This window comes from Lemur catta, chromosome 21, assembly GCF_020740605.2.
Source record: "Lemur catta isolate mLemCat1 chromosome 21, mLemCat1.pri, whole genome shotgun sequence".
Lineage (NCBI taxonomy): Eukaryota > Metazoa > Chordata > Mammalia > Primates > Lemuridae > Lemur > Lemur catta.
Window position 1 is genome coordinate 25,181,704 of NC_059148.1, and position 14,418 is coordinate 25,196,121.

Here is a 14,418-nt window from a genome sequence, read left to right on the forward strand (position 1 = left end):
TAGGTCCTTATGGCTACGGTAACCCAGAAACAAAATTTTTCTCCTCATCTGGCTTTACATGGAACACATGGGAGAACAGAAAAGAACCTTTTACTCCACTGAACCGACCCAAATTTTCAGATTTTATCTTATAAAGCTAACAAACTTCCGACTCTCCCACCCTAACCCTGGGGCTGCCCGTTTGCCTTATGGAGAAGCCAAGGCAAATATAGTCCATCCCATACGATGGTCAAGGAAGTGCATAGGAGACCGTATTCAGGGTGTTAAGGTGCTGCCCGGGTGGGCTTCTAACCAACGCTGAATGAATGAATGTTTGAGTACAACCAGATGGATGGACACTCCCTCAGCATGGGCTGCAACTGGAGACCCTGGGCCCAGACCCTACAGACATCGATTCCCTCCCAGGGTCTGAAGAGCAGAGCCCCAAGCCCTGCCCCTCACTCAGGCCAGAAGGCTGGTGTGAGCTGAGTGGGCCAGGATGACCCGGGCATCCACCCGCCCTGAGCCTGCCAGTGGGGGAAGGAAGTGTCAGGGGTGAGGGCCCAGGCCCACCTGCCATCTGCCGCTCCCACGTGCACCTCTTCGGAGCAGTGCACAGAGGGCCCGGCTCATTATTAAAATCTTGGTAGTGTAGAAAGGTGTGGTGTTGCAGTTCCCAGTTACCCTACTGTTCCAGAAATAACTCTTGATAACAGTTTGGTGTCTTTTCCTTTAGATTATTTTTGTCTTATGCTAACATAATTCTTATTATTTAACATAAAAATGGGATTGCATTAGACATAATGATCTGCAAGTTGATATTTTCCTCCTTTAAATATATCTTGGGCATCTTTCCATATATGGTACATGTAGATTTCTTTCATTCTTTTTCGTGGCTTAAGAGTACTGCGTTTCAGAGATGTATTGTAATTCATTTAACTTCTTATATTGATAATACTTGGATTTTTGTGGATTTCCTTTTCTTTTATCCTTTGTTGGGGACTACTGCAAGACAATATTACTATAAACATAAATGGGATCTTTTAAAAAAGTGAATTCAGATATCAATTATGAACTTATGCTTACTTTAGGAGTAACTTACTTCAGGATTAACTAAGTTATCTAATTTTTCTCAGCTTTCATTCTTCAAGCAATAAAATAAAATTTACTGATATTTTTATTGGGCAATTTTTTTCTTTTAAGAGAGACAGGGACTCGCTGTGTCATTCAGGCTAGAGTGCAGTGGCATGATCATAGATCACTGCAACCTTGAACTCCTGTGCCCAAGCCATCTTCCTGCTTCAGCCTCCCAAGTTACAGGTGCACACCACTACACCCAGCTAATTTTTTTGGTTTTTTGTAGAGATGGGGTCTTGCTGTGTTGCACAGGCTGGTCTTGAACTCCTGGCCTCAAGTGATCCTCTCACCTCTCGGCCTCCCAAAGTGGTGGGATTACAGGTGTGAGCTACCATTTCTGGCCATTGACAATATTTTATATATACAAAATTATCCATTTTTTTTTTAAAGAAAGAAGTAGAGGTGGTTAGTCACTGCATTAATCAAATGTCAAAATTGGGAGTAATCTTATAACATGTTATCTGTTGGAATATGCTCGTAGTTCTTGTTTATTCCCATTTGTATTTAATAATCATCAAAGTGGTTTTTCTAATTTGTTTCTTAAAATCAATTTGGCTTGACTCAAAGTTTTGGGAAGGACAACAGAGGCAATAAAATGCCTTTTTCATGTGTTTATATCCAGTTCTTTAGAAGGGGAAGTACATTATTCCACAGAAGAAGCTGTGAAGTTTATAGAAGATCGGATAACAGAAGAATCTAAAAGTTCTCGCCATCTCCGAGGACCACATCTAGCTAAACTGGAGCTGATTAGGCGTTTACGAAATCAAGGTTGTAATGATGAGTATAAACTTGGTAAGAAACCATATGATATTTGGGATTGGGATCCGTGAGAAGATACAGGGATGCCCTCAGTACCTAAATGAAGTATTTATTATGTGAGGCCTACAGTGACAAAGTCATGTTTGGGAAGCAAACATCTTCATAAGCTGAAAACACTTCTAAAGAATGGATCACTTATAAAATTAGACATCAATTACATACTCAACTTGGCTTAACATTAACATTTCTATTTTATCGGAGTCTTTGTCAGACATTCTCTTGCTGACCCAACAATAAAGTAAAAATCAATTTCAAAGTAAAATTGCCAGTTTGCAAAAGTTTAATGAAGTGGATGAAAGGTTTTTTAAAAATCTGTTCTAAGCACTCACAAAACTGTACAAAAGACAATGTGGCAGAATTAGAGCAATTCACAACTGAAGAGAAAATTTCTAAGGATAATGACAAGATGGGAGAAAACAATGATATGGATAGTAAAGCACTGAGAGAAGCCTTCTAGAAATTTGGTGAGGCCTTTGGATGTTTTTTTTTTTTGAGACAGAGTCTCGCTGTGTTGCCCAGGCTAGAGTGAGTGCCGTGGCATCAGCCTAGCTCGCAGCAACCTCAAACTCCTGGGCTTAAGCAATCCTACTGCCTCAGCCTCCCGAGTAGCTGGGACTACAGGCGTGTGCCACCATGCCCGGCTAATTTTTTCTATATATATTTTTAGTTGTCCAGATAATTTTTATTTTTATTTTAAGTAGAGACGGGGTCTCGCTCGGGCTGGTCTCAAACTCCTGACCTCGAGCGATCCACCCGCCTTGGCCTCCCAGAGTGCTAGGATTACAGGCGTGAGCCACCGCGCCCGGCGTGGATGTTTTTGTAAAATAGTTTTTTGTGATCTATTGCATAATAAGTGAAGTTGTCATAATTATGAAGGATGCCATAATAGTTCACACGTTGCTGGAAAAATGATCCCCCACCCCAAAAAGCAGTGATTCTTTGCTCATACTAAAAATTAACTTACTGTTTTAATTATATCTACATTTTTGTTAAATTTAAGATAATAATTCTCCCAATTTTCAGCTTCATTTTATTTATTGATTGATTTATTGATTGGGACAGAGTCTCACTTTGTTGCCCGGGCTAGAGTGAGTGCCGTGGCATCAGCCTAGCTCACAGCAACCTCAAACTCCTGGGCTTAAACGATCCTCCTGCCTCAGACTCCCGAGTAGCTGGGACTACAGGCATGCGCCACCATGCCCGGCTATTTTTTTATATATATATATTTTAGTTGGCCAGATAATTTCTTTCTATTTTTAGTAGAGACGGGGTCTCGCTCTTGCTCAGACTGGTCTCGAACTCCTGAGCTCAAGCAATCCACCCGCCTTGGCCTCCCAGAGTGCTAGGATTATAGGCGTGAGCCACCGTGCCCGGCCTATTTTTGAAATTTGTATTAAAATTTAAAAATTCCTGGGCTCAAGCGATCCTCCCCCCTCAGCCTTACGAGTAGCTGGGAGTACAGGTGTGCTTCACCACACCAGACCAATATTTTTTTTTTTGTAGAGGCGGGGGTCTTGCTATGATGCTTGGGCTGGTCTCGAACTCATGGCATCTAACGATCCTCTCACCTCTGCCTCCCATAGTGCTCTGATTATAGACAGGAGTCGTTGAGCCAGATTTTAAAACTGGCAAGTGATCTTCCAGCCTTCATACTCATTCATTCTCATTCAAGCAAAATTTTAACTTAATTGAAATAAATGTTTCAAGTTAGATCTCTCACTTAAATTATAAATTGCTTCAGCCCATGAATAATTTAATGTTTTTTTTTCCTGTCTTAGGTGATCCAGAAGAATTAATGTTCCAATATTTTAAAAAGTTTGGAGATAAACCTTGTTGTTTTACAGACCTTAAGGTGTTTGTTGACCTTTTGCCTGCTACACAGTGTACCAAAGTAAGTACTACATGGTTAAAAATTCTGCTGGGTGCCTCTTTATTGAACACGAAGGTTAAGTGTTTGAGTTTCTTTTCTAAAATGTGTGAGAGTGGTGAACACAAGATACTACGATAATTGCCTTGTCAAGCTAAGTACTCTACATACTATTACACTGAAGGCATGATTTCTTTTTTTTTAATTTCTGAATATTATGGGGTGAAGTCGTGATTTCTTATGTTAAGCCACAGTGGGAGTAAATCCCTGACAGATGATTAGATTCTCCTTTTTTGTACATTTGATTTTGAGATAATTGTAGATTTACCTACAATTGGAAGAAAATAAACAGAGATCACATATACCCTTCCTCTGTTTAGCTCCAGTTTCTTTTTTCTTTTTTTTTCTTACGGGATGGCTGTGATAGCTCCAGTTTTATCTTGCATAGCTGTAGTATAATATCATAATTAGGAAATTGATACTCCCCCACCATGCCTGGCTAATTTTTCTATATATATATATTTTTTTAGCTGTCCATATAATTTCTTTCTATTTTTAGTAGAGACGGGGCCTCGCCCTTGCTCAGGCTGGTCTCGAACTCCTGAGCTCAAACAATCCCCCCGCCTCTGCCTCCCAGAGTGCTAGGATCACAGGCATGAGCCACCGCGCCCGGCCGGGGACATATTCTTGATCTTTGTGGGTTTATTCCGCTTTATTCCTTATAAATCTTAATAGGATTTTAAAAGTGAGTGACAATATGCATGTGTTTAATCAATATATAGCTGGAACTGGTGTTTTTTATTTTTTTAATTCTTACCATATTTAAATAGTTAAGACTTTACGGCAAGATGTTACCATTGGGAGAAATTGGATGAATGGTATATGGGATTTCTTTGTGTTATTTCTTATACCTGAGTGTGAATCTATAATTATCTCAAAAAGGAAAGTTAAACTAAAATTTAAGGTCAACGACATAAGATAATCATTTCTTTCAATGTATAATCTTCCCTTTAAGAATTTATTTTGCGGGCCGGGCGCGGTGGCTCACGCCTGTAATCCTAGCACTCTGGGAGGCCGAGGCGGGTAGATTGCTCGAGGTCAAGAGTTCGAGACCAGCCTCAGCCAGAGTGAGACCTCGTCTCTACTAAAAATAGAAAGAAATTATCTGGCCAACTAAAATATATGTATAGAAAAATAAAATTAGCCGGGCATGGTGGCGCATGCCTGTAGTCCCAGCTACTGGGGAGGCTGAGGCAGTAGGATCGCTTAAGCCCAGGAGTTTGAGGTTGCTGTGAGCTAGGCTGACGCCACGGCACTCACTCTAGCCCAGGCAACACAGCGAGACTCTGTCTCAAAAAATAAAAAATAAAAAAAAATAAAGAATTTATTTTGTGCATCAAGATCCTTGAAGGTTTTTATATTTTTACAAACTTTTTGGCAATTTGCTCTTCTACAGTCTTTCTTTTCTTTTTGAGACAGAGTCTTGCTTTGTCGCCCAGGCTAGAGTGCTGTGGTGTCAGCCTAGCTAACAACAACCTCAAACTCCTCGGTTCCAGTGATCCTCCTGCCTCAGCCTCCAAATAGCTGGGACTACCGACACGCACCACCATGCCTGGCTACTTATTCTATTTTTAGTAGAGATGGAGTCTCGCTCTTGTTCAGGCTGGTCTCGTTTCCTGAGCTCAACCGATCCTCCCACCTCGGCCTCCCAGAGTGCTAGAATTACAGGTGTAAGCCACTGTGCCCAGCCTGTCACAGACTTGTTTTGTTTTTAGCTATTTTGGTAGATAGCAAATGATATACTAAAGGGATTTTAATTTTTTGTTCCTTGATTGTCTTTTTCTAGACCATTTCAATTTCTGTTAATTATGGAAGATTTGTGTTTTGAGACCTGTGCTCCTTTTTTCTCCACTTTGCAGTTTATTAATCAGTTACTTGGAGTTGTTCCTTTGTCAACACCAACAGAGGATAAGCTGGCACTACCTGCTGACATCAGAGCTCTGCAGCAACATCTGTGTGTGGTGCAGCTGACAAGGTTACTTGGCTTGTATCACACCATGGATAAAAGTCAGAAATTGAGTGTGGTCAGAGAACTGATGTTAAGGTACCAGCATGGACTGGAGTTTGGTGAGCAACCATTCCAAATGTACAGTAGTTCCCTTATCTGCTAAGACTTAGAAGTCAGTTTTTCAGACATCCATAGCACCCTGTTTCAATGCGTTTGGTAAGGAAAATATTTTGTCAAGTAGGAAGAACAATCTAAGCAATATGATGAAAAGCCTTTCTTTTTTTTTTTTTTTGAGACAGAGTCTCACTCTGTTGCCCAGGCTAGAGTGCCATGGCATCAGCCTCACTCACAGCAACCTCAAACTCCTGGGCTTAAGCAATCCTCCTGCCTCAGCCTCCCGAGTAGCTGGGACTACAGGCATGCGCCACCATGCCCGGCTAATTTTTCTCTATATATTTTTAGCTGTCCATATAATTTCTTTCTATTTTTAGTAGAGACGGGGTCTCACTCTTGCTCAGGCTGGTCTCGAACTCCTGAGCTCAAACAATCCTCCCGCCTCGGCCTCCCAGAGGGCTAGGATCAGAGGCGTGAGCCACCACACATGGCCGAAAAGCCTTTCTTAAGCTTGGAGTTTTAAATAATTTTATTTATCTTTCAGTAGTCCATATACTTCCTGATTTGATGAGCTTACTCTTTATTATATTCGGGCTCATATAAATTGCATAGTTTATGATCATTGTCACATTTTTCTGCTTATAGACCTTAATATTCTTATTAATAATATATAGACTGTGTTAGTGAACAAAAGAAATATTGTAGATTGTAAGATACTTAGTTTGGAAGTAGATGATCTTCGGATTGGCCTGGCCTTTGCTGGATATATGTGATAGAAATCTAAAATTGTCTGATGAGAAGATGTCAGCACTTCTCTAACTATATTCTAAAAAACTAGATGAAGTAAGGAGCATAATATTTATTTATTTATACATGGCACTTGGCTTATGTTCTTTTCTTCACCTAAAACCTCCTTCCAAATCTTGTTGCTCTTCCTTTGGGACCATCATGGATACTGTGTCTGCTCTGGAACCTTTCCTTCTGTTCCAGCTGACCGTGGTCTCATTTGGTTCTGAATCTTTTGATTCATGGCTTATTTATTTATTTTTTTTGGTATTTTTTATCTTATTCTTAATTTCTTTTCCTTTTCCGCTTCTCCTTCCTGTCAGTTTTCTGCTTTAAAAGACTTCTTTGGGGCAGTAATAGTTGAACAAATGTTAAAATTCATGATTTTTTTTTTTCCCTATAGGGAAATCCTGTTTGAAAACAGAATTGCAATTTTCTGACTATTACTGTCTCCTTGCGGTTCATGTGCTTATTGATATATGTAGAGAAACAGGTAAGCAGCAGTGATTTCAATTGAATTTTTTTTTTAATTATAAATACTATGTTCTTTCCTTAGATTAATTATATAATCCATGAATTTGATTTATACTTTTAGGTCTTTCTTCTTTTCCCTTTTTCCAGGTTGCTTCTAGAAGAACCCAAGTCTCTGATTTATCCCCCTCCCTGTAATCAGGGTAATCTTAAATCAATAGATAGTTGTTCTGTTTTTTAATGTTTCTGAATAATGAGTGATAAGTGTAAAAAACCTGTTACAAGCTACGACAATTAAAGTATAATGAGACTGATTCATAAATAGATGTATAGGCTCATGGAACAGAATAGCCCTTTTTATTCACTTTAAAAATTTTATATGCAGGAAAATACATTCTTTTTGGAATACAGTTCTGAGTAGCTCATTTAAGACAAAAATATAATACGTGGTAAAGGAAGCATTATGAGTTACTCAGCAAATGGGACTGCCTTTTCTTTAGGTTCTCCCACCTGACATTTTCTCTTACTAGCAGTTTTGGGTAAAAAAATTAACTTTAGGTGCTTATGCATTACTCAGAAATGCAGAAAGGTATTTATGATTATGCTGCAAAGTTAAAACGGAGAGTGAAAGATGTCATGTTGTTATGCCTGTATTATAAAATTTAGTTAGAAAAATTATGTCCCAAAAGACTTCATCAACCCTTGATGCACTTTGATTTGATGAAGAATTTGCATAGTTATTATAAAATTTTATAAAATAAAAAAATAATAAGTATCTTCGTATTGGTTTAATAGTTCAGAAAGAAGTGTAACTTAAACCACTTTTTTGTTGCTTGCTTTAAAATTTTGTTTCCAGATTTATTTTTTTCCCTGATACCAGTTATCCCTGAATAACCTAGACTTCTTAAAAAGATCTAATCTCTGTAATTGTCCATCTGTTTCTTTGACTCTTCTTGAGGCCTGGAACCACCTGTAACTCTTCTCTTTGGGTCTTATATCTAGTGCTATTCTAGGGTTTAAGTCAGTGAATATTGAATTAAATAAAATTATGATTGTGAAGACCAGGTAGCAACACGGGAAACACTTAAAGGTAAAATAGCAAAATACAGAATCAGATGTATGTTATGATTTAATACTATGTAAAATTAATTATATTTGAAAGGAAATACATTAAAATGTAAAATTAATTATATTTGAAAGGAAATACATTAAAATAATAATGATAGTTTGGGTATATTATGGGTAGTTTGCATAGTTTGGGTGGGACTATCAGTGATATTTATCTAAAGCCCCAATTTTTGGTTATGTCTTGTTTCTTTTGGAAAAAAGCATACAGAATATAACCTTAAAATCTTTTTTTGTTTTTTTTTTTTGTTTTTGTTTTTGTTTTTTTTGAAACAGAGTCTCACTTTGTTGCCCAGGCTAGAGTGAGTGCCGTGGCGTCAGCCCAGCTCACAGCAACCTCAAACTCCTGGGCTTAAGCGATCCTACTGCCTCAGCCTCCCAAGTAGCTGGGACTACAGACATGCGCCACCATGCCCGGCTAATTTTTTCTATATGTATTTTAGTTGGCCAGATAATTTCTTTCTATTTTTAGTAGAGACGGGGTCTCGCTCAGGCTGGTCTCGAACTCCTGACCTCGAGAGATCCACCCGCCTCGGCCTCCCAGAGTGCTAGGATTACAGGCGTGAGCCACCGCGCCCGGTCTTTAAAATCTTATTACATGGAGATTTATTTTAGCTGTTTTTACTGACTATAACAGGAGCTTATAAAAATTTTGGAAATCAGTTTATTTGAAATCTCTCCTTTTTAGATCCCAAATTCACTCTAACATTTTTTCCTATTTTCTTCTTTTCTCTTCTGTGTACACATTTTACTGACTTGAGATCGAATCTTCATGCTAATTTGAATTTTCTGTGTCTGTGTTTACTGAACATTATTGCACAAACATTTTTCCCTTGTAATTAAAAACTCTATATTAACATCAAATGGCTGTACAGTGTTTCCATGTGTGGATGTTACTATAATTAGCCATTCTCTCATCATTACAGAGTATATGAATATTTTTATATATGAAACTTTACCCATATTTTATAGAGATCATAACAGACAAGTTAATCTTTAAGACTGTTGATACATGTAACCTTTTGAAATTTGGTAGGCCAAAAAAAATGTGTATCATTTTAGTTTGATTATTAATCAACAATTTTTTAAAAATATCCTATTGATACTCTGTTAATAGAGCTACATATGGAAAAAAAATGATGTCTATAGAGAACATCTATCTCTGGGATCTTGTAGAAAAAATCCTGCAGGGGTAAGGTTGGTGGACTCCAGTTCTTTTTCAAAGTTCATCTCTTTGAAATTCTATGAGATTCTGTAACTTCCCCCCTATGACCTGTCCACTTGAAATCTGCATTAGTTTTGCAGACGGCATAGTTAATAACTGACTTAACTGTTGAGAGAGACTGTCAGCTAGGGAAATTCTCTATTTTGGTTACAAATGTGTATCTAAAATTTGTTCTCTGCCATCTAAACTCATTTATACAATAGTTAAGGGAGGTGATGATGTCAATAATGTTTTGTTTTTAAAGACACCTCCATTTGCAGTGGATAATGCTGTATTTTGGTTCTAGGTGACGAGACCGCTGTGTGGCAGGCCCTGACTTTGCTGGAAGAGGGATTAACCCATAGCCCTTCCAATGCTCAATTCAAATTGCTGCTTGTTCGAATCTACTGTATGCTGGGTGCATTTGAACCAGTAGTGGATCTTTACTCCAGCCTCGATGCTAAGCATATCCAGCACGATACCATTGGGTTGGTAGTATATACTCTGAATAATGAACAGCCAGCTGCACCAGTGTGGGATACACATATGTAGGACTCTTAACTTTTAGATTTCAGCAATAAAATTATTCCTGACATTAAGCTTTTTAGATTAAATAATCACCCATTATGCCTTATTACAAAGGAGAAAGAATTTTATATGTCCTAGCATTTTGTGGTAATTTTAAAATTTGCACAATTTAGAAATGGTAAACGAGTTTTCCCTATAAATGGCAAACAGCTATATACTTTGAAACCTTATTGTTGGCATGTATAATTTTGAAGTCTTTACTTCTGCCTTGCAGTTGATGTTGAGACATGTATTTTGTTTGTTGACCTCAGAGATGCTTTTGACTACTCTTTGTGATTATTTAAGGGCATTTTTTCTATTCCTTGTGATGCTGTTTTAGGAAGGCAGTATTATGTTCTCTTATAAATTTTATGTTCCGTTAATCATCAGAGTGTAAGAAGGCATGGCATAGAACTTTAGGTCTCCCACAAAAATGAATTAACTTTGCTGATTTTCTTTTCTTTTTTTTATTTGATCCTGTGAATTAGATCATTTCTACGGCAGGATGTTTTACTTTTTCTTTATGCATAGCTATTTCTTTGCCAGGTGTATTTGAAGTGTAGTATTTGATACTAGAGGTGGGTAAATATAACACATATTTTTTTTTTCTTTCCTTCCGACCTAGTTATCTTTTGACCCGATACGCAGAATCTCTAGGTCAGTATGCTGCTGCCTCCCAGTCTTGTAACTTCGCACTCAGGTTTTTCCACTCCAATCAGAAAGATGTAAGTGAAAAACCATTTTTTTTACTATGGCCTTGCCTGCTGACTGCACATAATTCAGACAGTATGTTACCTCATGTCACAAGTGCACATGTTGAGGTGCACCATGCTGCACTAACAAGTGCCCTTAGGCCACAGCTTACTGTCCAAGGCTGTTAGGGAGAGGTAAAGAGTTATTTGTGTTTGTTAGAATGCGTGTGTTTAGTAGAATCCTTGGAAAGTTGCATTTAAAACTGGGTATTAACAGGCTATGAAGTGTTATGCTTCTTAGAGTTTATAGCCGGGGATGCCATGTATGATTCTGTGATAGCAGCTGCTCTCTGTTACCTTTATTTAATCTTGACATTTATATCTACTGTGCCCTTTGCCAACAGTGAGTACACTTATATTTTCTAGAAAATTAAAGAACATTCCAAGATATTTAGGTCAATAATATGTTTTTTAAAGTAGCAACAAATAAGATAGGGTACACATATTTTCTAGAAAATTAAAGAACATTCCAGGATATTTAAGTCAATAGTACGGTTTTTAAAGTAGCAACAAATAAGACAAAGAGTGTCTCTGTGCCATAATGAAAGGATGGGATTTGCCCCATATTTTTCACTGCAAGCAGACTTGGACTTCACTTACTGGTTAGGTAGAAATTTTTGTGGAAAAACCATATGGTCTCTATTCATTCAACCAACCACACAAAACTACCCAAGGAATATGGAGAGAAGGCATATCTTTAGGGTGGTCACCACCTACTTGGTTCTCATTACTTCTAGGACTCCTTGCCTGGAATTTGGCCATGCCAGATATCTGCCCGTAGCTTTCTATTCTCATGGTCTACCAGCTACTAAGGACCTTGGCAAGAGAATTGGTATCTGGGATTCTTGGCAAACACCCATGAGGATTTTTTTTAAAAACCCTTTTATAATAGCTATGGCTAATCTATCTTCCATCTAATTCTTTAGGGGTGTATTAAATAGAAGGCAGGGCAGAAATATTTCTGCAGAATAGAATATAGGTTTGTTGTTTTCAGCTTATGATAATTATGTTTTGACAAGCTTCAGGGAGTGGCCTAGAGGGCTGGAGTAGCAAAGGATGGCTCTGAGCAGGTGGAAAGCTTCTTCTTGTGCTTAGATGGTGAGCTGTGTACCATCAGTTGGTTTTTAGCCTTGCATCCCCTCCCCCAAGTTTTCCTCCTTTCCTGCAATAATTGATATCTTTGTCTAGATCTCATTTTGGGGCACAGCTTCTGATCAGGGAGAGAGGGAAGTGGGTATCAGTATCTGACCATGTTGTTCAGAAAGTGCTGGCCTGGCTTAGAGGTCAGAAGGGCATCTCTAGGACATTGGGTTTCTAAGATCTCCTAGCATGAGTGGGCAACTGAGTTATAAATCTATGCGTTTTCACTGTCTGTTCAAGTATCTGTGCTTGCCCTCCTCTGTTTTCAAGAAGTTTCAGTAAAAATGTCAAAAGAATTCATTTCCTTAAGTCTCATTATTTTGGCTCTTGTTTCTGTAATTATAAGAAGGAGATTAAAGAAACAGTTGATTTACTGAAGAATCTTTTTCAAAGCTTTGTTTCTCATATAGCTTTGACATAGTGCCAGTAAATAAGGGATTAATTCAAGTCTGGTGGCTGGTTTTCCTCCAGTTTTCAAGCATTCTAGAAGAACCAAATATGGCCAATTCATGAAGATTTGGTCATTAAGGCATATTATCTTTTTTTTTTTTTTTTTTAAGAGATGGGGTCTCACTCTGTTGCCCAGGTTGGAGTGCAGTGATGCAATCATAGCTCACTGCAGCCTCGAACTCCTGGGCTTAAGCAATCCTCCTGCCTCAGCCTCCTGAGCTGCTGGGATTTACAAGTGTGAGCCACCATGATGCTAGCACATTATGTTTTTTTTTTTTTTTTTTTTTGAAACAGAGTCTTGCTCTGTTGCTTGGGCTAGAGTGCTGTGGTGTCAGGCTAGCTCACAACAACCTCAAACTCCTGGGCTCAAGCAATCCTTCTGCCTCAGCCTCCCGACTAGCTGGGACTACAGGCATGCGCCACCATGCCCGGCTAATTTTTTCTGTGTATTTTAGTTGTCCAGCTAATTTCTTTCTATTTTTAGTAGAAACAGGGTCTCCCTCTTGCTCAGGCTGGTCTTGAACCCCTGACCTTGAGTGATCCTCCTGCCTCGGCCTCCCAAAGTGCTAGGATTACAGGTGTGAGCCACCACGCCCATCCTAGCACATTATCTTATAGTAATAAAAGTTAGACTTTAATTTTTTTCTTCCCACAAATGTTGTATCTGAAGAGTTGTTTTAAAAAAACAAAAATCCATGAAACAAAAATCACAAAATATTATAGGGAAAGGAGATCCCCTGGAGCAATTTGAGTTTGTTATCCTGAGTGGTTTTTTTGTATCATTTTTTTTAATGGTTTGCTGACAGTTGTGTGTGGCAGAATTGACTAATTCATCTGAATATATGTGATATTGTACTTGATAAAATTGTAGCATTTTATTGATCTGGTTCTAGGACTTTTTGCTTAAAATTTATTTTTATCACAATGAACCGAGAAGATGGAGCTAATTTAATCATATAGAAGTAGATAATCTTGGGCAGTCCTGGAATCAAAAGAAAAACACAATACAGCAAGGAAAATGGGCCTTAATGCCACGTCCCAGAATAAGAAAATGGAGACTGTGATGTGGACTGTTTCCTAAAGGAGTCTGAGGCTAAGAAAGATCATAATTGTAGTGTCATACTGTTATGTTTAAACCTTCTGTTTAACCAGAACAAAACATAACCATATGTTATGTTTTAAACCTTCTGCTCATAGTATGAGAATACCTCTCTTCATGGCCAAAGCTCTGTGCTCTATATCTTTTATTCTTGGTAGTTTTGGGGATCCCCGGATGCTTTTTTCTTGGGTGACTGATGTACTTCAATTCCCAAGTAGCTCTTTGAAAGAACACTTTTACCTAAAGGGAAAATCCAGTGTTCTGCTTAGTAAGGCATCGTGCTGTGGGATTGAATGTTATATTTGGAAGGTATACACAGGGATTTTCTTTCTAGAAAGGTCATTGTCTGCTGTCATCTTTCTTTGGAATAGATTTTTTTTTTTTTCACAATACAAGAATCAGCAGGTTTTCATATCTCCAAAAGTCACTTAAATGTTTATACATCATAAAAATTTCCCTTTAAAATCTCTATTTTAGGTATTCATGAAGGTCATTATTCAGGGGTTTGATGTCCATGTATTTTCCTAATTTTTACAGCAACCAGGGTTCATTTCAGGAATCCATACGGGATCTAAATAGCCTCGTTGGTGCATAAATGAGTAGAAATAAGTATGGACAATGTATTTTGATATTTAGAAGTCTTTAGAGTGCCTGTGGCTTCTAGTTTTGCCTGCAGTTCTTTTAGGGGTTGTTTTTTCATATAGTAATACTTTCATAGCCTTTGTCCTATTGGTTGCTTCCCAGGCTCTTGTCTAGCTCTGCAGTGGTACTTTACTGCAGCATTAAAGGAGGACTATCTAAAAAAGAAAAGCCAGAGAATGATAGTTGCCTTCTTAGTTTGTTAAAGACGATATTCTCCCTTTGTTGCCCCTTATTTTTCTCTTTTAAAAGCTTCTGACA

The 14,418-nt window shown here is 38.2% G+C and overlaps 1 protein-coding gene across 3 annotated transcripts in view; it reads left to right on the forward strand.

Annotated features, from left to right (window-relative positions):
• Positions 1 to 14,418, forward strand: part of NAA25 (N-alpha-acetyltransferase 25, NatB auxiliary subunit) — a 53,274-nt gene that overhangs the window by 19,536 nt on the left and 19,320 nt on the right. For all 3 annotated transcript variants that reach the window (XM_045534800.1, XM_045534802.1, XM_045534801.1), the window contains exons 10-15: positions 1,739 to 1,908; positions 3,714 to 3,826; positions 5,722 to 5,929; positions 7,114 to 7,203; positions 9,818 to 9,998; positions 10,703 to 10,802. In XM_045534800.1, the coding sequence (XP_045390756.1) occupies positions 1,739 to 1,908; positions 3,714 to 3,826; positions 5,722 to 5,929; positions 7,114 to 7,203; positions 9,818 to 9,998; positions 10,703 to 10,802 (862 nt within the window). The remainder of the gene's footprint in view (positions 1 to 1,738; positions 1,909 to 3,713; positions 3,827 to 5,721; positions 5,930 to 7,113; positions 7,204 to 9,817; positions 9,999 to 10,702; positions 10,803 to 14,418) is intronic.